The sequence below is a fragment of the Schistosoma haematobium genome, chromosome 1, assembly GCF_000699445.3.
Source record: "Schistosoma haematobium chromosome 1, whole genome shotgun sequence".
Classification (NCBI taxonomy): Eukaryota; Metazoa; Platyhelminthes; class Trematoda; order Strigeidida; family Schistosomatidae; genus Schistosoma; species Schistosoma haematobium.
The window spans coordinates 1,559,996-1,584,578 of record NC_067196.1 but is presented as its reverse complement, the minus strand read 5'-3'; the positions used below and the strand labels follow the sequence as shown (position 1 = coordinate 1,584,578).

Here is a 24,583-nt window from a genome sequence, read left to right as displayed (position 1 = left end):
TGATTCCTTTTGATATAAACAATAATTGGCTAACAGAAATAATGGTTGAATCTTTACAGGCTATATTATAGTAATCATTATTACATCCTAAATGATTCAATTTCCTACTATAATTAAAACTTCGATTTGTATACAGACTATTAAGTTAAGATGATATTTTCCAGTGAACAAGTGTAAATTGTACGATAAAATTAAAGATTATTATCAAAAGGGGTTTTGTGGAGATTTTAGAAATTTCACTGGGTTCGAATCTCGCGGTGTGCGTAATCGTGAATGCGCACTGCTGAGGAGTCTCATACTAGGACGAAACGGCCGTCCAGTGCTTCCAGGTTTTTTATGGTGATCTAGCTTCATTTGACTCATGATTTCAATCAGTAAAAATTAAAGATTACAAATCAAATAAGATTGTTTCTTATTTGTCATTCCAGGTTATTACAACAGAGCAAACAGAACAAAGACATCGTTTGAAGGTTATTTATTTATTTGAACATATAAATATTGGTACAAAGGGGCATCAAATACATATGTGTCACACAAGTCACTGGTTTTGTGTTTGGGATGTGATACCGTCAGGGTGACCAGACACAAGCAGACGCCTTTCTTAGGAGGTCACATCTAGAGCCTTCGACCTAAAGGTTTGATTCACAAGACAGTAGAACAACATAAGGAGATGCAGTACCATAATAGCCTGTGATCAATCACAAGTTCATACCCTATTTATTCCTTCAGGATCCTGGAGCCGGCCCATGTGTATCATTGGTTTAGAATCAGGGTTTTCCAGCTCACCTAGGTAGATCATTCATACCCACTAAGCTGTTTAAAGCACCGGACATTCGTATTTCGTCCCCATAATTTTGTAAATAACAGTAATGTCTAGAGAAGGCAGTGAATCGGACTTCCCTGGCAGCGGTTGTATTCATGTAACCATGTGAGAACATCTTAAGAGGGAGACCAAACTCTTCCCACTCTCAACCCGTACCAGGTTATTTGAGGGCAGTTTGAAGGTGATATTAATGAACTCATTGATATTGTTGTTATAAATAGCATAGAACAAGATTCATTTCTGTACAATAGAAATATTACTTTAACTCACAGTTGATTGATCACTGGGTGGCAATCAATGTCATGCGTGTCTAGTCCTTATTAGTTCAGATCGAATCCTACAGAAGGTCGATCACGGCTCGGATAGCTCAATGGTAAATTATCTGACTTTGAAGCTGGGTGAGACGAGATCGATTCCGCCAGGGAGCACCAGTTCTCTCAAGATTACAGGTACACCTTGCTGACGAGTGCCAAGTAGCACGAAACCCGGATCCAAGGTTTACTGTCAACTACCTCCAACCACCATCTAATTATTCTAACTATCTAATTCTTTAAAAATCAATCACATTCTTTCATTGAAATAAACAAACATTCACAGACTGAATCTATTCTGTAACCTTATCATATTAAACAACATTACATAAAACCAATGTGAATCTATAGAAATATTTTACATTTTAATTTACATATACTTAGTATATCATCATTCAACAATGATTTATGTTAACCTTCAAAGTAATCACTCATTAACATTTATATAAATACTACATATATCAGTTATGTGTGTTTTTCAAGAATATTACGTAATTGGATTAACTGTCTAAACCACCATTGAAAACCTAGAAGCATTGGACAGTCGTTTCGTTTTGTTGTAGGACTCTTCAGCAGTGCGCATCCACAACCCCGCATGTCACACTCGAACCCAGCGCCTTGAGTCTCGTGCGCGAACGCTTAACCTCTAGACCACTGAACCGACTGACATCCAACAGTGTTAATGTCTAATCTCAATCAATCCACGAAACTGCACGATCATCTTCCATTGTACTGAGGTAGATAACTGTCTCTACTTGATATGGATTAGCTCGACTGGTCACGGCTTCTCACTGAAACGGCATCCAATGGTGTTAATGTCTCATATCAACCAATCCATAATCTCAATCAGAAACTTAATAATCTCCACAACCTTATACTAACAAAAACTTTATAGGCATATCATTTCATTTTCATTCGCTTAGAGTTTCCAAGAACATTCTGTGATGTTCAGAAGAGAACTTTTTATGTTGTTCAAAATCTTAATCAACTTAACAATTGATGATGTCTATGACATTTACTTCATTTCACTAACTTCATCTTAATTCTATTTACGTAATTCTTGTAATGGTTTCTGAGTATTTGATCAACTGATTATCAGACTGTATCAGATAGTTACTCAAGTAACTCATTATCGCAGTCAGATAACCTACGGATAAGTTATTTACTCCCCATTCCCAAAAAGAAGTTTTTTAACCTCAGTTCGATATGTATTCAAAAGATTGTACCTTAGTTATGTCACATATGGTTCTTTTGAATATAAATCTCCGTTTCTGATGGAGTTTTGTTCTCTGAGCTGAACGGGTGTCTTTGGTTGTGGAGTTTTCATCGTTCTTCTGAACGACATCATCAACTTAAACTTCAGGTAGAAGTGAAGTGTTTGAATTTCTCCATATGTGATTCATAGCTTTCCCTATAGACGTCGATGTTGACTAGTTCTTGTTGACCTTGAAGCTGTCATTGTTCACTTCTTTATTTTGGTTATATCTCCCATTGGTTTGATTTTTAGACTTATGTTTGGTTGATAAATTGGATCGATTTCAATGTGTTTGTTGATTGATCTGAGTCCCAAGCTTCTAAAACTTCTCTGATGTTTTTGGAATTGCTTCTATTCAAAATTTTCATATTTTTCAAGTCGGATGTATGTCCGCAGTTGTCCACGTGCATTGATATAAGTGAAGATATGTTATGGCGTTTGACTACTAATTAGCAATCACCTGAGCTACAAATCTTCTCCATCATCTCATATATCTCTGTAAACTAATTGTATATAAATAACTATTTGATGTTAGGTATTTAGAAGCAGGTGATAGAAAGTCCTTGACCTAAATTCTCTAGTAGTAAGCAATGGTCAATAAAGCATATCGGTAATCTACAGGGAACTCATTTTTGTTCTATTCATTTGGTATTGTTTTATTTGTATCGTCTTATTGTTATGTAGGACTGCAATGGATCGGTTTCATGTTGGCATATATGCATCCTGTGTGGATTGCCTCGATATGGCCTTGCTACCAAATGCTCTGATATGACCGAGGGTGGGGAGAGTTAGCCCTCACTCTCGAAATGACATCACATGGCCATGCATATACAGCCACTGACAGTGACGTCCTACACTGTATTCTCGCGGCATTACTGAAATTGGGAGGGCGAAATGTGAATGTCTGGCGATTTAATTGGGTTGGTGGACACCCAGAGTTCACCTAGGGGAGTTGAAAAACCTTGATTGTAAACCAATGGTGCACATGGGTTGGCTCCAGCATCCTGAGGGAACAAATGGTGTGTGAACTTATTGTTGATCACCAGCTACCATGGGACTGCATCGTCTAACGTTACTCCACTGCCTTGTGGATCAGACGGTTAGGTCGAAGGCTCCGGGTGTGGTCTCTTAAGAAATCCACCTACTTTGGTTTGGGCACTTGAGTAGTATCATAGCCCACACACAAATTAAGTGACTTGTGTGGTGCATATGTATTCGGTACCCCTTTGTACAAATATTTCTGTGTTTAAATAATAATTAGTTGTCTATCTAATTCTTTATTATGAATCAGTTTTTTTTATCCAGAGTTAATGAAAGGCTTAAAAACTTAATGGATCTCATAATAAATCTCACCAATGTAAAATACTTAAGTATAACAGAGAACATATTTATTCATATGCTTGTCATTCATTCAATGTTTAATATTATTCAATCTACCTCCACTCATGATGGTAGCTAGAGTAGAAGAACTCTTTGAACTACCGAATCAAGATGCAGCAACAGTTCATGAAGCTATCTACTATTCTTACTATCCATTTAGAACGAAATAAATAATAATCAATGCTATAATTGAATAGTAAAATTTGAATAGATCGAAGATCATTTCTTTAGTGACGGTCCAATATAAGATAGGATTTTAGTGGATATTATAGTAATTTCAATGGTTAAGATCATGAGTCAATTGAAACTAGACCACTATGGAAAATCTGGAAGCACTGAACGGCCGTTTCGTTCTACTGCGAGACTTCTAAGCAGTGCGCATCCACGATCCCGCCTCGCGAGACTCAGACCAAGGACCTATCGATCTCGATCACTTAACCTCTAGATCACTGAGCTGGCATCCAACGGTGGTAATGTCTAATCTCACAACGCAAAATTGTGAATACACACGGCTGAGGTGTCCCACAGTAGGACAAAACGGCTGTCCGGTGCTTCCAAGTTTTCCATAGTGGTCTAGCTTCAATTGGCTCATGGTCTAATATAAGAATATATTTTTGTATGTAAAAAGCATTGTCACCATACTATATAATTTTCTTTATTGAATACAATGAATTGATCAATTCAATCATAAGGGTTATTCTAAGAACATTCAAACAATAACTACTATTCTAATATCACATTTATAAATAGTAAACCATGTGTACTAATAGTACATGTGTATTCATTTACGTGACATAATAATACACCTTTTCTTTTGTTTAATCCAACTTTAATAACTAAGAAGAAAAATATTTCAATAGTTGAGATTATGAGTCAATTGAATCTAGACCATTATAGTTTTCTATGGTGGTATACGGTGTACTAATTGAACAATAGAACGCTAGAACCCTCCAAGTCGCAAATGAGAAGATAGTGCACAAGTGAAAGGAATTCTATTCCGAAACTATATTAAATATGGTACAAAACTCTCAGGTATTTATAGATTTTAGTAAAAACGAAATCATCAATCTAGTCATCCAATCCTTATACAGTGGTTTGTCTAATAAGGAAGTTATACATCGAGGTTCTAGAATATTCTTCCAAAGGATGATTGGATGGAATGTCTTCGGCTCTTTCTGAACTTCCTTGAGTTAACTCGTGGTTCATCCTCACATCGTCTTAAGTAGAAAAATTTGAATTGATCAATAGATATTTAGTTTGATATGACTATCTAACATTTAAAATTTACTCTATTTATATCTTGCTTGTATTAAACAACTATAATATCTTTTCACAGGTGAAATAACGAGTCGACCTAAGATAGGTTACCATTGAAAACTTAGGAGTACTGGATGGTCCCTTCGTCCTTGTATGGAACCCTTCATCAATATGTGTCCACAACTCCGCATCAAAGGGACACGAATTCAGGACCTCTGATTTCGTGCGCGAATGCTGAAACTCTTGACTACTGAACTAGCATCCAAAAGTGTTAATATCTATTGTCAATCGATCCATAATCTTGCGCAACCCTTCATCCATTGTCTGAGGTATTGTCATTCATGTAATGAAGAGTTGAGACACTATCGAGTTTTATAATAGTTAAATTGTAATTGATTTATTTAGTTGAACACATAAACATTGGTACGAGGAGGCACCAAATATATATGCACCGCACAAATCATTAATTTGTGTGGTGGCTATAATACTACCCGAGCCCCCGAACCGAAACAGCTGTTTTCTTAGGAGGTCACACTTGGAGCCTTTAACCCAGAGGTCTAACCCATAAGGCAGTGAGGTGACGTAAGGAGATGAAACCCCAGGGCAACCGGTAACCAACGATTGGTTCGTACAACATTTGTTCCTTCAGGATACTGGAACATAACCATGCGTACCATTGGTTTGGAATCAGGGCTTTTCAACTCCCTTAGGTGGATCCTCCATGTCCATACATAAGATCGAGGCAATTCACGATATTCAATCATGAGATTATTCAACGAAATAATAGTATGCTGTATATATATGTCAAATTTTAAAAAAAGTTAGTAATTATAAATTGACAAATAAAAACCACATTAGAAAGAAAAACAGTAACAGAAAGCTATGGAATATATTTTTCAATAATATTTGGGTGTGTATGATTTTAGAGGACTGATTGACTATGGTTTGTTATATTCCCATGAAATTAACACCCATAAGCTAGTAGTTTGATATCTACCAATATCTCTATTAATACAAATACAATAATCAACTGTTAGGTTTTAATTGTTGAGAGAATTCTCTCAAGATAAGTCACTTGTGACTAGATTTGAACTTGGCTTCATCATTAGCATATAATCAGCCTGATGAACACTAATACTGTGACTGAATCCAGACTTGTGAGATTGTGCCATTGTCGAAATTGTGATCGTATAGTGAAGAATTGGAAACGAATTTTGATCTGACCTTGTGTTCTTTTGTGAACTTGAACGAAAAGTTAAATCCTAATATTGATTATGTCTATCTAAAGAACTGTATATATAGCTACATATTAATTGTACTGTGTTATAACTAGGAGAAGGTTCAAATTCTGATTATAATGGGGATTCATAATCAGAATATTTGGAAGAAAATACAAGCTTCCCGATCGGAGCATTGATTAATTGAATCATCCCAAGTGTAATTTATTAATAAGAATACCTTCCGATTGAGTATTAGTCAATTCACAGAGTGGTTGATTATTACAAAATGCGAACTAAATATTTGCACTGTTTTCAAAGTGAATAGGTTGAGGTTAGACATTAACGCCGTCGGATGCCGGTTCAGTGGTCTAGAGATAAGCGTTCACGTGCGAAAGTGAAGGCCCTGGGTTCGAGTCCCCCGAGTGGGAGCGAGCACTGCTGAGGAGTCGCACAATAGTACGAAACGATCGTCCAATGCTTCCAGGTTTTCAATGGTGGTCTAACATCAATCGATTCATGATGTCAACCAAAAGCTTTCAAAGTAGTTTTTCATGCGTTCATATTAAAATGTACAGAATTGCTGTCTAAAGATCTGTTACTTGATGAATTACTTTCTTTGATTACATTTTAGTCATAATATTAAGGATCACAACTAAGGACAGATCTATTCATCAAAACTTCAACCAGTTTTGTATTCATGCTCTTTTCAGATTATTTTTCGATACAAAATTATACTACTGATTAAGTAGTATAGAAAAAACGGTCAAAAATCGTGAAAATTAACTTGTTGATCACATTATACCAATTACAAATTATTCAATTAATTTTACTGAATATTTCATGATTAATTTCAAATGAAATGAATCATTCTACTGATTTTAACTTATAGAAGTAGATTTCTATGCTTTATGAACTTTAGATTAAATGGTTATGAAAGAATTTGATAACAATGTTTCCATGAAGAATAATATCTGACAATCAGATAAAAAGGCTTGATCCTTTACTAAACTTAGACTAGGAAATACGACGTAAAATGAATTTCAAGTTAACAGCAAAAATGTACCAAATAAAATGTGTGATTTATTTACGGACTGCTGTCACATACCATTACTTACAATTAATTGATCACTGAGTGGTAATCAAAGTTATGTGCGTCAGGTCCTTCTTAGTGCAGATCGAATTCTATCGGCCAAGTTGCAATCTGGCTACTAGTCTAGATGGCTCAATATCGAGAGATGTTTGGATGTTGCCAACAGGAAAACTTAAACCCACATTTTGGATTATTTGGCATTTGTCAAGAAGGAGTGGCTGTAATCATGTGGGACCTAATGCTCGCTGAGGAATTCGATCCCGTTTCTCCCAGCTTCACAGTTAGAGACGTTACAGATGAGTTATTCAGGTTCTATAGGAGCCCAATCGCGGCCAAGATAGCTCAATGGTAACGCCTTTAACTGTGAAGCTGGGTGATATGGATCAAACCCTTCAAGTGTAATTAGGTCCTTCATGATTAAAGCACCGTCTTCTTGACGAGTGATAAATAGTCCGAAACTTATACCCAAAGTTTTCTGATGATTACCTCAAAACACAGTCTCATCTCAACACAGTACACGCGATGTTGAGTCACACGGACCAGTTGCCAAATCGAAACTTTGTCATAACAGTCTGAACGATGTCGCTAGGACGGCAGACCTGTTGAACTGGTACTGGAAAAACCCGAACTATCGTTCAAGACGTCGGTAGATCATGGTGAATGGCATTCCATCATCTTTACAGATTAATTCATTCACATCAGACTTCTTGCTGCCAGTGACTCAGATGAACTGAGATTCCAGCAGTTGCCAGATGTAGTTACTGCTTCTAAATCATTGGCACGCTCCGACCACCAGGTTTCTCGGACTTTACACAAGCTTATCACAATTTAATTGAGTAACAGTCTTAGTTTATGATCAAACTCTCGATCATCCTTAATAAACCGACTGGCTCCAATGAGTTGTAAGGAACCGCAAGAAACCTAGTGCTTAAAAGCGGAACGTTTCCTGAAGTCACAAGCTACGTAACTTGCCATTTTCATGGAACCATACTATTGCAACCAGTGCAAATTTATACTTTTCAGTGGGATGATAGCTAGTCGTGAACCTAACTCGGTTTGATATTTAGTTGCATCAGAAACTGTAACTAATCTGCTGAAAATTAACCGTTTAGGACGATGAATTTGTTGGCCACTGAAACGCAAGGTAACATGAGCACAAACAAGAGTATGATCGGAGTCCAGATAAATATTCTAAGAGGAGCGACAGTCTTGTATATAACCACGCCACCGGTAGCTGATCGAAATGTGGTCAGTCTGTGTCTAGATTTAAGATGAAGAGGGAAAACGCCAGGTAACACATCAGAGATGAATTTGCCGGAAGTCAGTGCTATCCAGAAACAAGTTGTAATCTGCGCAAACTTGAAATAGACGGTCACCGTTACATAACCTGCGACCAACAAGACCCATTAAGCAACCCAAACGCCCCTCTTCTGTATCTAGATGCCCAAACTGAATATTCGATTCTCCGACTAGCACTACTGTAGTGAACGCGAATTCTGGTGCACGACACCAATTTATTGTTTAGTGCAAAATTACAGAATGTCTTCGTAAGCCACCAAATACCCTGGTTAGGTCGAGAATGGGGGAGACAGCTCTCTCGCTCTCAAAATGCTCTCACATGGCCACGCGTATACAGCAGCTACCACAGAAGTCCTAGTTACTGCCTTTTCGCCACTGGGGTGCTATTTATTAAATTGAGAGGATGAAAAGCGAATGTCCGGCGTTTTAACCGACCTGGTGGGTACAAATGATCCATCTAGGGAAGGTGATAAACTCTAGTTCCAAGCCAACAGTGCCCATGTGCTCCAGGATACATTTCCAAGCTTTTCAAATCTGTAACATCTAAAATCATTCCTCTCATAATATTTATCATCTACGGGAATATACTACTGACAAAATACAAGTAGTTTCATTTTAACGTGTGTGTTTTTCATTGGCATAAGGGACTGACATATATACAACTAATTACGACGTTAACTTCACATGAATAGGAAAATAATTGAAAACTATCAATAAAATAAAGACAATATAATGATTATAAAATATTATTTTACACTGGTTATGAATGCATTACGCTGTACGAAAATAAATGATCCTATACCTAATCATAATCACATAGAGATCTCTGTAATATTAGTTATGATATCACCATTCATGACATTAGTGACTTCACTATCTAATTCATCATTAGAATTAATTCTAGGTAATAATAATGTTGAATTTATAGGTGTACGACATATTGGACAAGTAATAAATCCAATTAAATGATGATTTACTGTAAACATTGCTGATTTATATAATGATTTAAAACAATCTGAACAAATCACTGCATGTCGACATGGTAAAAGTACACGTAGATTATAAGTAGTTTCTATAGAAAGACATATGAAACAACATGGTTGCCATGTTTGACAAACTTTATCATTATTTATATATGATGTGATTGTTTTCGTTGGTAAAATAGTAGTTTCATCAATTGTGTTCATATTTTCACCAGCATCAAAAAGGATCTATTCAAAACAGAAGAAAAAACAATGAGACATTATGGAAAGGTTACCACTACATTGAGAATAAATTACCCTGAAATCAAGAAACAATGCTGATAACTCTATTTAAATGTTTGTATTCAAACAACGCATCATGAATCAGTCAGTAACAACGTAGAACTCCACACGTACGTACATCAGTTCGAGTTGCCATATGACAGAGAAGCAATTGTCAATTCAAACTCCATAGTGGTAGAGGTAGTAAAAGTATAGGCAGTAGTCGGGATGATGTTATTCAAGGGGTATAATTCAATGAAATAAATTTCGAAAGAGAAAAAATAAAGGACATGAAGAACTCAGAAGATTAGAATTTGGGAGAACACAAAGAGTGGATGCACCTGCACCATAGCAAATTATCTTAAGCCATATCATTCATCGTCTCTAACCATCGGTCGCTATCATCGCGCCGATCCCAATCAGGTAGTCTACACCTTCCAACATGGCTCAGTCCACTTGTCAGTGAATTCATGGACTTGTGCCATGTTTTAGTTTGCCCCCCCCCCCTAGATTTCTTCAAACCTACTCCTACATCATAGAACATTGCGCGTTGAGGCATTCGGTGGTTGGGCCTTGGTAACACATGTTACAGCCATCTCAACTGATGAATTTTCACTAATTCATCAATTGATTTGCCATCCTTATCTAGTACCCGTTTCCTAACAGCTGAGTTATTTACTCGGTGGTCCCAGGATATAAGAGCAATGTTTCAAAGACACTTATGGTCGAACACTAGTAACTTACGAATATCCTCTACTCTTGCCGGCCATGTTTCACTGCCATAAAGTAAGACGAAAGGAACTACTGCGCAGTAAATCCATCCTTCGGTTGGTAGAAGGACATCTCGCTTACGCCATAAATGACGCAAGTTAGCTAAAGCTAGTCGAGCCTTCTATATCCGTGATGAGATTTCGTCACACACCAGACCACAAGGGCTGATGAGACTCCCAATATAAGTGAGATAAGTGAGGCGGTCGACACGCTCAACTACTTCATTCCCTATCGCTAGTTAAGGTGTCGATGCAACCAAATCGTGAAGTAAGATTTTGCATTTCGAAGGGGAAGAATCGCATCCCGAACATGTTTGCATTGTTGCTTAGAGTGGTCAGATGAAATGCTTAATGAGTCAAAAGTAAGCAAAGTGGTAAAAAAATGTGAATCAACCTAAATTGTTACACTACATATGGATATATTAAGATGAGAATTAACAATATGAAAAGTGAAGGATATAGATTGAACCTAAGTACGCCATCAAACACTGATTTTGAGTGATATCACTCAACATCTATGATCATAGATTAGGGTTATCAACAATGTGTTTAAATCCAACAGTCGATGATTAAATGAACTAACACTTATATTATCGTTTGCCTCCCTAACTTGATTGTAAACGATTTCTACGCTAAGATAGTGGTTGGAGGTATTCAACAGGAAACCCTCCAATCACCATCCTATCTCAACATAGTGCACGCAATGTCGAATCACCTCAATTAGTGGCTACACCGCAACCTGGTCGATAGGATTCGATCTGCACTAAGAAGGACCCGACATACATGACATTGATCACTACCCAGTGATCAATCAATTGTAAATTTCGACGTTAGCGTTGCGTATCATATGCTACTCAATGGAGACAGTTTTTAATATGTTTCAGTTAATCAGACTAAAAAAATTGTAGTTTTATATTAATAATGAAACAACTACAAAGAAGAAAAACTAATTAATAACAATATGCAAAGATGGATAGTGGATAGCAGTTGATACCAGTTTGGCACGCGTCACGTCCTATTTGAAACTCATCAGCTGGATGTACCTGCATCTCAGTACCGTTCGCTTCAAACGCCATCGCGCGTTATCCACTTAGCTACTGGGTCCTGATAGCTACTTGCTTGTGCAACGTGGTGAATTTTAAATTCATTTGGAATTGTTTTTTATCACTTGAATTTTCCCATTGATGTTTAAGACTTAAATTGATCAGTCTCTTATTGACATAGGTTTATACTGTGTGTGTTGCCTCAATATTACCTTAATTCACAAGCGTTATAATCAAAGACGCACAAGTAAGTGGCTATCAGGACTCAGTATCTAAGTGAATAACGCGATGGAGGTAGAAGCGAACAGTACTGAGTACGAGTCCCAGAATGAACATCAAGTCAGACGCAGATACATCCAGCTGACGAGTCCAAAATAAGACGAGACGCGCACCCAAATGGATTCCACTGCTAGCCACTACCGATCTTTGTATATAATGCATGTGACCCAAGGCAATATCCGGGCAGTCTGCACATTATGCACAAATACCAAAAAGAGACTGATCAATTGCAGACCTATTCATCAATGGAAAGATTCAAGTAAACAATAACCAAGTGAATATATTTGTTACAATGTTTAGAAATCTTATTAATACTATTATTACCATTACTGACAAACATTTTCTTGCAATTTTCAGAAGTAAATATATATTTGTGAATGCATAGCTTTGAAAATGGATCGAAAGTTTGCCAACTTTAGTCAATCTATGCAATATTTGATTTGATTCGATCGACTAAATATCAAAACACTAATATAGTTTTACTCACTTGTGGAGTCAGAAGACGGTTCCAATTGGTTTTCCAATATGTATACATGATACTTGTATTCACTTGTTCCTCTTCTCGAATCTTTACATGAATTATGTAGCATGTAATATTCTGAAACGACCAAATTGGATCAATATGTCAAAGTAACTAATAGATAACTGAACTCTTCCAAAATTTGTTGAATTCATAGCAATCAGATTCCTTAAAATGAATTTATTTGCTTACAGGTAAAATGACAAATCTTTTCTTACCAAGGTAACAATATCTTCATTTTATTACATCATTGACGATTATTCCAAACGTTAATTTTATTTCTGACTGACTGTTATCAAGTCACGTTATTCCGAAATGGTACCAACAAGTACTCAGTTACTTCATTATGTAGTCAACTAATATTTTTAATTTTAATGGTTGACATCATGAATCAATTGAAGCTAGACCACTATGGAAAACCTGAAAGTAATGAATAGCCGTTTCTATTGTGAGACTCCTCAGCAATGCGCATCCACGATTCCGCCTCGTGAGATTCGAACCCAGGACCTATCAGTTTCGCGTGCAAGCGCTTAACCACTAGACCGGCAACCAACTGAGTTAATGTCTAACTTCTATTAATCCTCGAAATTGAGTAACATCCACCAATGTTTTGAGTGAGTTAGTATCTCACAACAGACCCAACTGAACACCACTGATCACTGCTTTCAACTAGAACTCTAGGATATACCTCTTGAAGCCAGTCACTAGTGAGCATCCAGGTTTTTCATGGTAGTCTAGCTTCGATTGACTAATGATATATATATATATATATATATATATATATATATATATATATATATATATATATATATATTCAATCTTAGCCATCTTCACTTATATGAAGATATAAACTCCCATGTGTGATCTACTTTTAAAATATTATACGTTCTAAGCACCCCATGAGAAACTAACTAAACAAAATGAAATCATGTTATATTCTGCTATAATCTTTGTTCCTGTTCTATTCAAGTTAATAAAAAAGAACTTTGTGTATGAAATGAGATTTTAATTCACAATAAAACTGAAATATATGATTTTCTAACTGACATTTTTATGACAAAACGTTTGAAATACAAGATCGTATAAGTTATTTAACCAGATGTGATTATATGAGGTTCGGCATCGTGTGTTCCGGCACAGAGACGATAATCCAATTGGTGTCACCATCTTGAATCATCGACTTCGGTGGCTTGGACATGTTCTACGAATGTCGTCACAGAGAATTCCAAGTCGTGCATTATTTGCCGACTCTGGGACTGGTTGGAAAAAGCAGAGAGGTGGTCAGTGTATGACATGGTGTCGTGGTATGAAATAAAGCTGCAAAGGGCTGGCTTCTGTTGGTCCTTCACGACTCCCTGGCTGGGGTCCGAGAGATGGTGCAACATAGTGGTTAGGGACGTTATCAGATATGGCTCAGAATAGAAGCCAGTGGCAATCCTTCTGCATCGTTCGTTTACTTTCTTTACAAAAAGTGACTGTAGCTTCTTTAACTGAAAGATTTCTTCTGGTTGTACCTTTCTGTTTCCCCATTATTATTATTTCACTAACGTACACTAATTTTTAGTCGTTATTGTTCTCTTTTTCTTTTACACGCACCTAACATTCTTTGTCTCTTCCCATTCTCATTATTATTGTGTGGTGCATATGTATCTGGTGGCCCCTTTTGCCAACATTTGTGTTCAAATAAAAAAGATTGTTTGATATCATTAAATTGACATGAATCGTTATGAATGATTGATGTACGAAACAACCATCAGGACATTTGACTTCTTTTTTTGAAAATCCGACTCATCATTTTTGGTTTTCTTCATTGACAAATGTCATGAATTTTCTTACAACTGCAGTACTGCTCAAGTGATCAAAGTGTTTTCGTAAGGAACCCCTTAAACGTCTTAATAGGAAATTTAATTCTCAAGGTAGTGGAGCAACATTAGAAGGATTTTTATGTTAGATGAATTCCAAAGATAGTTTGTATCCCACTCATCCAGTCTGTACCACAGGGTTCGGAAACCAGTTTTTTTAATCTCTACAACATATAATCTGTATGCGCCAGCTCAATTTAAACAGAAATCTATCTTTGTTGATCGACATAGTTCTTCATCTCTATAGATTTTATTGGAACAATAACAAGAACAGTTGTTTATCATTATGCTAATAGTTGTGAGGTATTTTCTTGAGTTGAATTTTACACATTCAAACTTATATGAAGATATTAGTTGTCTTTACTCAATTTGACAATAGGTGTGACTATTCACCCTAAGCTGCTCCTGAGTAAATGATCGGAATGATACATGGAATACTTGATAAACTTTAACCTCCTTCAAAACGTTGCTATAGGGCTGGTCTGCTTCAGCGCCTAAACTAATGATAGGAAGCGAAGTAATTTTGTGCGCCAACTACGTATCCTAGAGCTCGCATCAATAACTGACGGGTTGATGTTTAAAGAAATTTTGGAATGGATGCAGGAAGCTAGCTTAGATATGATGAAGTTAACTTGAGACAGTAATTAGTAATGGCTTCACAAAGAGTAGATAAGGTTTATAATTAGTTGAATAATTACAAGCACATTATTGTCTGACTAGTAGTAAACAGCTACTGATCTCACTTTAACCAACCAATAAATTGGGATGAAATAAAGACTATTACAAATGAATTTATCCAGAATAGAATAGCACCCATCCATTGTATTTGGTCACACATTAAGATTTGAAGCGATGTCCATAATGTTGACAGTTATAAGTTGAACATTAATCAACATATGTTGCTGAAACGGGAAAAACATTGTTCTTTGAAAACACTATCTGGACAAAAACCTGTTCAAAGAATGCATTTTCGCACTACGGTTACTACAAATAAGCTTAAAATAACATTAGTTCATCTGTTAAGTCCCATATAGTTTACATTCGAATTTTTAAACTTACTATTTCCTCATCCAGTGAATCTAGAGTACTTGAAACTAGACCAATAACAATTGAATATTTATCTCGTTTCGAATGATCAGGGCAAGACTGAACGTTCACGTGTATGGATATGTCTTGACTTCCAGGTCTAAGATCGAGTGAGTATAAACAACGAAGACTTACTTTACAGTATGTCTTTCGGTAGCGTTGGTAACAATATAATCTCTAAGATTTTTGTGGTCACTAGTCAACATGTCATGGAAAGAAGACAATGAGACATCACGTAAGACACAAAACTCGACAGCTTTAATGCTAGAAACAGTTACTCGAATCGGAAAACCTAAAGTTGTCAGTCAAATAGTAATTAACTCTCACCATACATATTACTGCTAGACGGCTGAAAGCTAGTTATCACAGAACTATTTCTCAATCTTTTTGTTGATAAATCAGATATCATATATCCTCTTGTTAACACAGACATTCCCGAATCAGCGTTTTGGCCATACAACCATAAGATGCTATATTTTAAAGCCAATTATTTTACTTAAATAGGAAACATACAATTTTTCCTTCACAACTTTAAGGATGACAGACAGTATAAGTAAAGCCAAGAAGATTCGAATGAATACACCCCTAATAATGTTGGAAATATCCATTGCAGTGGTTCAAAACTGAAACCAGGTTCCAAAATCCTGATTTGTTTGGTATTACTTCGGCGTTCACTATGTACGCATGAAAATAATTCCGTTTGGCTAGTACAGTGACCTTTAACAACAAGAAAACAAGTGAATTATCACATTAAGGATAAAAAGGTATTTAAACCGAATCATAAGGATGTTCGAATTTTGGGACAATCAACCTCTAACGTTGTTTATTTATTTATTTGAACACATCAATATTGGTAGAAGTGGCACCAAATATATATGCGCCACAAAAAACAATGAGAATGGGAAGAAAAAAAGGAAGGTAAGGAGCGCAAGAGAAAACAACGATGAACAATAACGACCACAGATTAGTGTAAGGCAGTGTAATATTAATATTAATAAAAATAATAATAATAATGGGGAAACAGAAACATACAATCAGAAGAAATCTTTCAGTTAAGGAAGATACAACCACTTTTTATGAAGAAGGTAAAAGAACGATACAGAAGGATTGCCACTGGCTTCTATTCTGAGCCATATCTGATAACGTCTCTAGCCACTATGTTGCACCATCTCTCGGACCCCAGCCAGAGAGTCGTGAAGGACCAACAGAAGCCAGCCCTTTGCAGCTTTATTTCATACCACGACACCATGTCATACACTGACCACCTCTCTGCTTTTTCCAACCAGTCCCAGAGTCGGCAAATAATGCACGACTTGGAATTCTCTGTGACGACATTCGTAGAACATGTCCAAGCCACCGAAGTCGATGATTCAAGATGGTGACACCAATTGGATTATCGTCTCTGTGCCGGAACACACGATGCCGAACCTCTGCATTGTTGACATGGTGTTGCACTCGATGTCAGCAATACTTCGGAGACAGCGATGATCAAACACAGAGAGTCGTCTAACGTCCTCAACTCGGAGAGGCCAGGTTTCACAAGCATAGGGCAGAACTGCTCTCACCGATGCGTTGTAGATCCGACCTTTTACGGCCAAACTAACATCACGAAGGCGCCAAAGGTGGCCCAGATTGGCATAAGCCGCTCTGGCTTTCACTATACGTGCATTGATCTCATCACTCACGCCACCACCAGCACTTATGCAGCTACTTAGATACACGAACTTCTCGACTACTTCTATCTGCTCACCATCTAGGGTGAGTACAGGATTAGGATCCTACCAGTCTTGTAGAAGTACTTTGCACTTCGAAGGTGCAAAGCACATACCATACCTACGAACACTGATTGCCAACTGATTAAGTGTGGATTGCATGCACTGGGTATTTTCGCACTGTAAGACAATATCACCCGCATACTCAAGGTCGAGAAGTCTTTCTCCAGGCAACAGATTCACACCGCCATTACTTACATCCACCAGAGCTGTTTCCAGAATGTCATCGATGGCAAAGTTGAAGAGGAATGGTGAGATTGGGCAACCCTGTCTAACCCCACTGCTCGAATGGAACAATGGAGAGAGGTGGTTGTATGCCCTCACTCTGCCTGAGTTGTTTGTATATATGGCCTTCAGGATGTTAATAAACTTCTCAGACACACCCTTCTTCAATAGACAATCCCAGAGAACAGTCCTGTCCAACGAATCGAAGGCAGCCCTGATGTCAAGAGACACTACGATTGTTGGCGTTTGATAAGTATGGCGGTGTTCTAACATTTGGCGGAGGGTGAAGATATGATCAATACATCCTTAACCAGAACGAAAACCAGCCTGCTCCTCGCGAGTCAATCTTTCTCGGGTTTTGAACAACGTACGAAGTATGACGGAAGCCAATAGCTTGGACGCAATCGAAAGTAGACTTATCCCCCAATAGTTTTTACAGGAATGACGTGAACTCTTTTTAAAGATAAGGACAACTATCGACTCATTCCATGACGTTGGTACACGCTCTAGTTCCCAGACTTTTGTAAACAACATCGTCAATTCCTTAGTCAGAATGTCACCACCATCTTTAAAAAGAGCCGGAGGTAAGTCATCTGAGCACGGTGATTTTTAGCGCTTCAAGAGTTGGAGTTCCTTGCGGACTTCCTCCTCGTTTGGTGGATCAGTCGTCACCGGCCACGGAGGGTAGGACAGTCTGACCAATGTTGCCGGATCAGCAGGTGAGTTGAACTGCCCTTCGAAAAATTCTGCCCATCGTCCAAGACGTCGATGGATGTTAGTGAGTGGCATCTCGTCATCCTCGCTGATTGTTTCGCTCACACCAGACTTCTTGCAGCCAGTGTCTCGGATGAGTTGGAAGAGCTTCCGGTAATTACCAGATGCAGTAGCTGCTTCCAGCTCATTAGCACGCTCCGAGCACCAGGCTTCTCGGTCCTTATGCAAGCTTTGCCCGATTTTTTTGCGTAACATCCTTCGTTTGTGGTCAAACTCACGGTCACCCGGAGTAGACCAACGGGCTTCAATGAGTTGTAAGGAACCAGAAGAAACCCAGTGCTTATAAGCGGGACGTTTCGCAAACCCACAACTGACTGTACACGCCATTTTCATGGCGTCATGCAATTGCGACCAATGCTCATCTATACTTTTCAGTAGAATGGTAGCTAGCCTATAAACTAGCTCGGTTCGACACTTACTTGCAACAGAAGTTGCAACCAGCTTGCTAACATCAATCCTTTGCTGGCGGTCACTTCGTTGTCCACTGAAAAGTAAGGCAAGATTGGCGCAGACCAAGGCATGATCAGAGTCCAGATAGGTACTCCAAAAGGAGCGGCAGTCTTGTACACAACCACGCCAGAGGTAGCTGATGGCGATGTGTTAAATCTGAGTCCAGGCTTGATGTGCAGAGGGAGGACGCCAGGTGGCACATCGGCGATGACTGTGCCGAAAGTTAGTGCTAGCCAGAAACAGGTTGTGGTCTGTGCATAGTTGAAGTAGACGGTCCCCGTTATCTGTCCTGCGACCAACAAGTCCCCATCGGCCACCTAAACGACTCTCTTCTGTGCTAGACGCCCGACCTGAGCATTCAAGTCTCCGGCTAGTACTACAATATCTGTCGAACGCACTTTCTGGAAAAGAACAGATAACTGGTAGTCAAACTCATCCTTGATTGCATCCGGGCTGCAATCCGTCGGAGTATAGGCGGAGATGTTGAAAAGACATCGTTTCTCACGCCGATTTCTTCTCACTTTGATGGAACTCTCTAATCTAACAGCACATAACCGACTGTTAATGGGGATTCAATCGATTGGTGCTGCCTCAGCTCTAGCGCTTAGTGCGACGCCAACGCCAGCAAGACCAGACGAAGATGCCACAGGGTCGCCGGATAAACGCACATAAAAACAAGCTTTTCGAAGCGACAGATGGAGAGCGAATTTGAAGTACTTCCCTAGAGTCTTGAATACGGGTCTCGGATAAACAAAAAACATCGATATTAAAACTTTTCAGAGACATAGCCAGCCCTATCTGCTGTCTGACCTTTATAAGTGTGCGAACGTTGAAGGCAACAAGTTTGAATGGTGCACGTGGTTTCAGAAAAACTGCTTCAGTAATCGTACTTGGTGGCAGCATACAATTTCCAACCAGGCAGTGGCTCGAGAACGTTTAGATAGAGCCGAATTTCCACCATAGGCGAGCTGGTGTATAAGTCGAAAAACAAGTATACACAGAGTGAGAATAAAAGTGTGAATAAATGACGTAGTAAATAATAATAATAACAATAATAGTAACAATAATAATGTGAATTATTTCATTGTTATTCGCAGCAGGAATAGTATTTTCCATAAAAATAGATAGTTCATCATAATTGTGCGTGGGCTGTGATACTGCCCGGGTGCCCAGAACGAAGCAGGTGGTTTTCTTAGAGGGCCACACCCCGAGCCTTTGACTTAAAGGTCTAACCCACAAGGAAGTAGAGCATCGTGAGGAGACGCATCCTCATGGCAGCCGCTGACCAACGATTGGTTCATACGCCATTTTTTCCCACAAGATACTGGAGCCCATGTGCACCATTGATTTGGTTTGGGATCCGGTTAAAGCGCCGGACATTCACTTTTCATCCTCTCATTTTCGTAAACAACACCCCCTCCATGAGAAGGCAGTGAGAAAGACTTCCCTGGCAGAGGCTGTATACGCGTGGCCATATGAGAGTATTTCGAGAGGGAGGGCGAGACCACACCGCTATTGGCCATACTAGGGCATTCGGGGACCAAGTTATAAAAACTGTTCAGTTACAGCTTAGTGCTTTGTTGAGAGGATGACTGTTTTCAAATAGGCATGACGAGACGAGAAGTAGTGTCACACTGGGTAATCAAGATCATACTATTTACCATCTCCGGAAATCTTCGTAACAAATAAGATTTTATAATTGTTATAAATGGTGGTGGGATATGTGAAGTATTTTTAGGTTTAAAATAGATTAATTAGGTTTATAGACCCTAGCCATAGTTAAATTTTGATTGGTGAAAAGATGTTTTGGGAGGAATATGCTTTCCTTGAAAGTCATTTTTGATATAAGATGTTATTGGTGATGGTGCCCAAATAGGTCGACTATAGTTGATGGTTACATTCAAGATACAAGAAGACTCAAAACCAACTGAACTAGTTCCCCAAAATTGGTAAGCCAGGTATGGTTATTGCATGAATAACCCAACGGGAATAAGACAAGTTCAACAAGTAAATTTTGGTTGGTAGTGGTAGGAATGTTCAAAGAGCTATATAGCTCTTTGAAGGGGTATATACCCTCCACCCTGTGTTGTGTTCATAACATAATACATTGTATTATGTGCAGAGGACATTTAACAACAAGTCGTTTAAATAAAATCAAGCTGACTATCATGATAATTAGTTTGATGTTTTGCTATAGCAAGAAACAATTGTTTCAAAAAAATTTCTGATCATCTACATTTAAATGAAGGGGATCAGAAATTTTTGCTGATTAAGTCAGCATGGCAACTTACAGAAAAAAAGATAATTTCCAGTTGATTAAACAAGTGGATTTGAATATATATCAAGGCTGTATAAAGAACGGATGGGCTCATTTCCATGGAAACCCCGAAATCAACACTTTACAATATACCAAGTACAAAATTTTGTTACCCCCTGAAATTTTTAGTATAGTCTACATAATGGAACAATCTGGAGCAGAACACAATTTTATTAACCGAAATACTAACTTTTAGTATAGACACATTACAGTCCGAATTTATGACATGTTCCGCAGAGGATGAAATAGCGCGTTGGAGCTTCAATTCTCAAAATTCTATAGGAAATATAGCGAACACATTATTCCCTGAGTCCCAAGTCTATGTAGTAAGAAGCTTATGTATTACACGAGTTCTTCTCTTATTTCTTTGAAGAAAGAAATTAGGCATTATTGCTATTTGATTGTAGGCTTTTCTCGTAGTCACAAAACTTTGTGAGACATACTGATATGAAATATAGACCTCCAAACCACCAGAAATAACAAATGAAAATAATCGAAAACAGTGGATAACTGCTAAAACTTCCTCAAATGCTTGTTATCAACAATAATTCCCTGTTTAATCGACTAGTTGTTATATGTGATAGAGTACTGTACTGCCGTGATAATTCAATCCCCTGATCTTTTGGTGTTGACTGTCGAAAATGCCTCAAATAGTGCCACATATATTCAGGGTTGGAAAAATCTCTTGTCCGCTACATAACTACAATATAAGAGTACCAACTCAATGAAATCAGAAGTCAGGAACTATTGAGTTGTAAAACACATTTGACAGGTTATGATGTGTTGAGAAGCATTTATTATAAGTTTGTTAGTGGTCGCAAAAGGTGAATATCATGGAGTAGCTACACGTAACTCGGTGCGGACGAGTGGCTGTGCACCTTCAGATAGAATGTGTCAGCATCAATGTCGAAGACTTAGAGAAGTGTTTACTTTCGCGATATATTCGCAGCTGCATTCCCAATACTTTGAAAGTTATGAGTTGGAGGATGTTTGCGGCTGAAATAATTACCTTACTATCTCTATGATAGTTTAGCGGATTGCGTCTTGTCTGAAGATAATTACAGTGTCATTTGAGCGCCTACGATAACAACTGTACATACAAAGTACATGGTAAAATCTTAGTTGACCATTCATTGAACTCACGAAATTCGTTTGCGTTATATAGGAAGCAATGTAAATCAATAGGCATTATAGTTTACTGACAACGTTGAGTTGGTCAATCAGAACTGAGACAAAGTCAAATGTATTTCGAGCGAAATTCAAGGTGCGAGATGTTGTGTGTCAAACGATGCGCCTCAAATATTGACAACACGATTGTTCTAATATGAGGTCTATGCTATTACTAATGATTGCTTCTTCCGTTCTTCATTAAATCCTAGTGCATTGTGTGCTCTTGCCGGATTCCTGACTGAACTTTCCTTTTGTCCTTGTCTTTTACAGCCATCCCCATTCATCCTAACCTGCATTCTGCCTTGGTACACAAAGTGCCTTCTGCGTATATGTGACAAGCTACAGAGATTAATAACCTGTTTGTTAATATTGACGAAATGAAAATTATCAGTAGTTGATTCCCCATGTGCTTGGAACCGATAAACTGTTTCCTATGAACCGAAATGTAGAGTTCAAAAATTAACCAACTTCAATGACAGAAACTAACTGCTCATAAGTTGGATTATTTTTTTAAATTACTTGGTGCGATTCAATGGGTCTTTGAGAATGTTCAGTGAAGCTAGGTAATATTTTCTCTTTAGAATTCTTGATATGAATCTTAACCTCAGCTTTACTTAGCTTCAGGACATGAGATGCGAAGCATCGAGCCATAGCTGGTGTCAGTTTGCGCCGAAAACTCTGACTGTCTTTTGTAAACTTGATTCAGCTCAACCCTTAATAACTAACCCTTATGTATTCTGGCTAAAGATGACGTTAGTTTCTAAAAACTATTATGAAGTTATTATCATATCTAACACTAGCACGGCTCCAGATACATTAACTTAGCCTTTCTACTTGAATATGAGAAATGACTCGATATATGAGAATTAATACTTCAAATAGTGATTTTATTATTTTTTCGTCACTTAGTATCATTAAATGTTGTGTAGATAAGTAAGGTTTTCATATTAGCTGATAAGCCACCCGAGGTCGTCAGTGTAGTAGACTTATACGCAATCAGAAATAACACAAACAAAGGCCAAGAATACCTGGAGAATTGGAACCAAAACTATGTGGCACAAAGATTAAAACACTCTTCAATAGCAGTAGTAAACTAAAATTTCTCTCTACATATTTGATGTGTCGCTACTACCACCTTATGAAATACGGTCCTTTTTCTATTAGCGAACTCATGTAATTACTATTCTGGAGCACGATTCGTGCCAACTGACATGTCTTTTGTCGCCCTTATTGTGTTGGCTGAAGCGCTAAATGGATCTGTTGGCCTAATGCGATAAGTACCACGTAGAATTAACTCGCAGTTGTACCAATCAGTCATATCATTATCAGAAATCAGCATTTGGCTCAAGTCGCAATCTTCACAGATAAGCCTTGTTTTAAGAAATTACATTATGGAGAACAGTGTTTTAAAACAATGTTGAATCAAACTTGAAATCGTTGCTTCGATAGCAGGTAGAAATTTCGTCGGAACGTCAACATACCACAAAACCTAATCAAGCTGCTACTTCGTGCTCCTCACTAGTTGGATAAACTGCCGATGATATTTTCGTTTAATCCGTCTGCCGAAACTGTCTGTGGCTTGTTTCAAACGTTGGAGGATTTGCTTCTGAAAACCAGAATAGAGTATATGAATCACGACCATTGATGCGTAAAATTAGAACCAAAGGGCTTCAAAGTACCATATTTTCGTGCTTGACACATGATTGCAACTTTGGAGGCGCACAAGAAACACTGTTTCAGAACTTGGGAGATTAGTTTTCACTTATCGTTATGTGATGTCAACGCAAAAGGCCTAGAGTGGAAGAACTTAACAAACTTGTCACTTACGCAGGCACTTTTAAGCAGTGATCCACATAGGATGACCAGTTCAAATGTTTTATTTTCGTTCATGGTCTACAATCTTCAAGATATAGAGCTATCCGCATAAATCTTAGTATAAATTGAGCAAAACCTTCTATGTTACAAACGTCCAGAGCTAACACAACAAACTTGTTTGTAACACTTATGAACGAAAGATACCAAACCCAGCAAAACCAGATATATATACAAAGTACTGAGTATGTTAAGAAGTTTGATCTGAGCTGGCTAGTAGTTGCGAGGGATGAGCAGCACAGCACACTCACTTGTGACCTTGTGAGGCTAATGAGGTCAGCACAAACGTCGATGACTCACAGGATTATTTACTTCGATGATTTATTAACCACTGCAACTGTAAATGTAGCACAAAATACTAAAATTCACCTTACAAAGTTTCGCGCAATTATACATTGTTGCTTTTTCATTTATCTTCCGTACACTTAAAGTAACTAGGATTTAGAAATGGTGCTACGGATCACTAATTATCTCGGTTGAACTAAGGCTACAACAAAATGCAGTTAGATCAGATTTGTGGAAGGCAGAGAGGGATCATATTGTACCATTGCAACAGGTAGAGAC

At 38.0% G+C, this 24,583-nt stretch overlaps 1 protein-coding gene across 2 annotated transcripts; it reads right to left on the bottom strand.

Moving 5' to 3' along the window:
• Nucleotides 1–8,373: 8,373 nt before the first annotated feature.
• MS3_00001686 (uncharacterized protein) lies at nt 8,374–21,435 on the bottom strand. 2 transcript variants are annotated; one of them, XM_051209155.1, is made up of 8 exons: nt 21,168–21,435; nt 20,952–21,129; nt 15,953–16,156; nt 15,767–15,909; nt 15,575–15,731; nt 15,413–15,539; nt 12,459–12,569; nt 8,374–9,846 (listed from the first exon to the last, which is right to left on the bottom strand). In XM_051209155.1, exons 3-8 carry the CDS (start codon nt 16,045–16,047, stop codon nt 9,448–9,450), a joined length of 1,032 nt encoding a protein of 343 aa, XP_051072886.1. In that variant the 5' UTR covers nt 16,048–16,156; nt 20,952–21,129; nt 21,168–21,435; the 3' UTR covers nt 8,374–9,447. The 2 variants fall into 2 exon arrangements, with proteins under 2 accessions (XP_051072886.1, XP_051072887.1); XM_051209156.1 differs by lacking the exons at nt 15,413–15,539; nt 15,575–15,731; nt 15,767–15,909; nt 15,953–16,156; nt 20,952–21,129 and adding an exon at nt 15,097–15,255 and having other exon boundaries at nt 21,168–21,219.
• Between the last annotated feature and the right edge of the window lie 3,148 nt (nt 21,436–24,583).

Coding starts and splice junctions, on each gene's coding strand:
- MS3_00001686 (XM_051209155.1), bottom strand. CDS start 16,047: ATGGATATTTCCAACATTATTAGGGGTGTATTCATTCGAATCTTCTTG. Junction 12,570..15,412: donor ATTCACTGGATGAGGAAATA/GTAAGTTTAAAA, acceptor TGGTCGTTTCAG/AATATTACATGCTACATAAT. Junction 9,847..12,458: donor ACCGTCTTCTGACTCCACAA/GTGAGTAAAACT, acceptor TGTTTTGAATAG/ATCCTTTTTGATGCTGGTGA.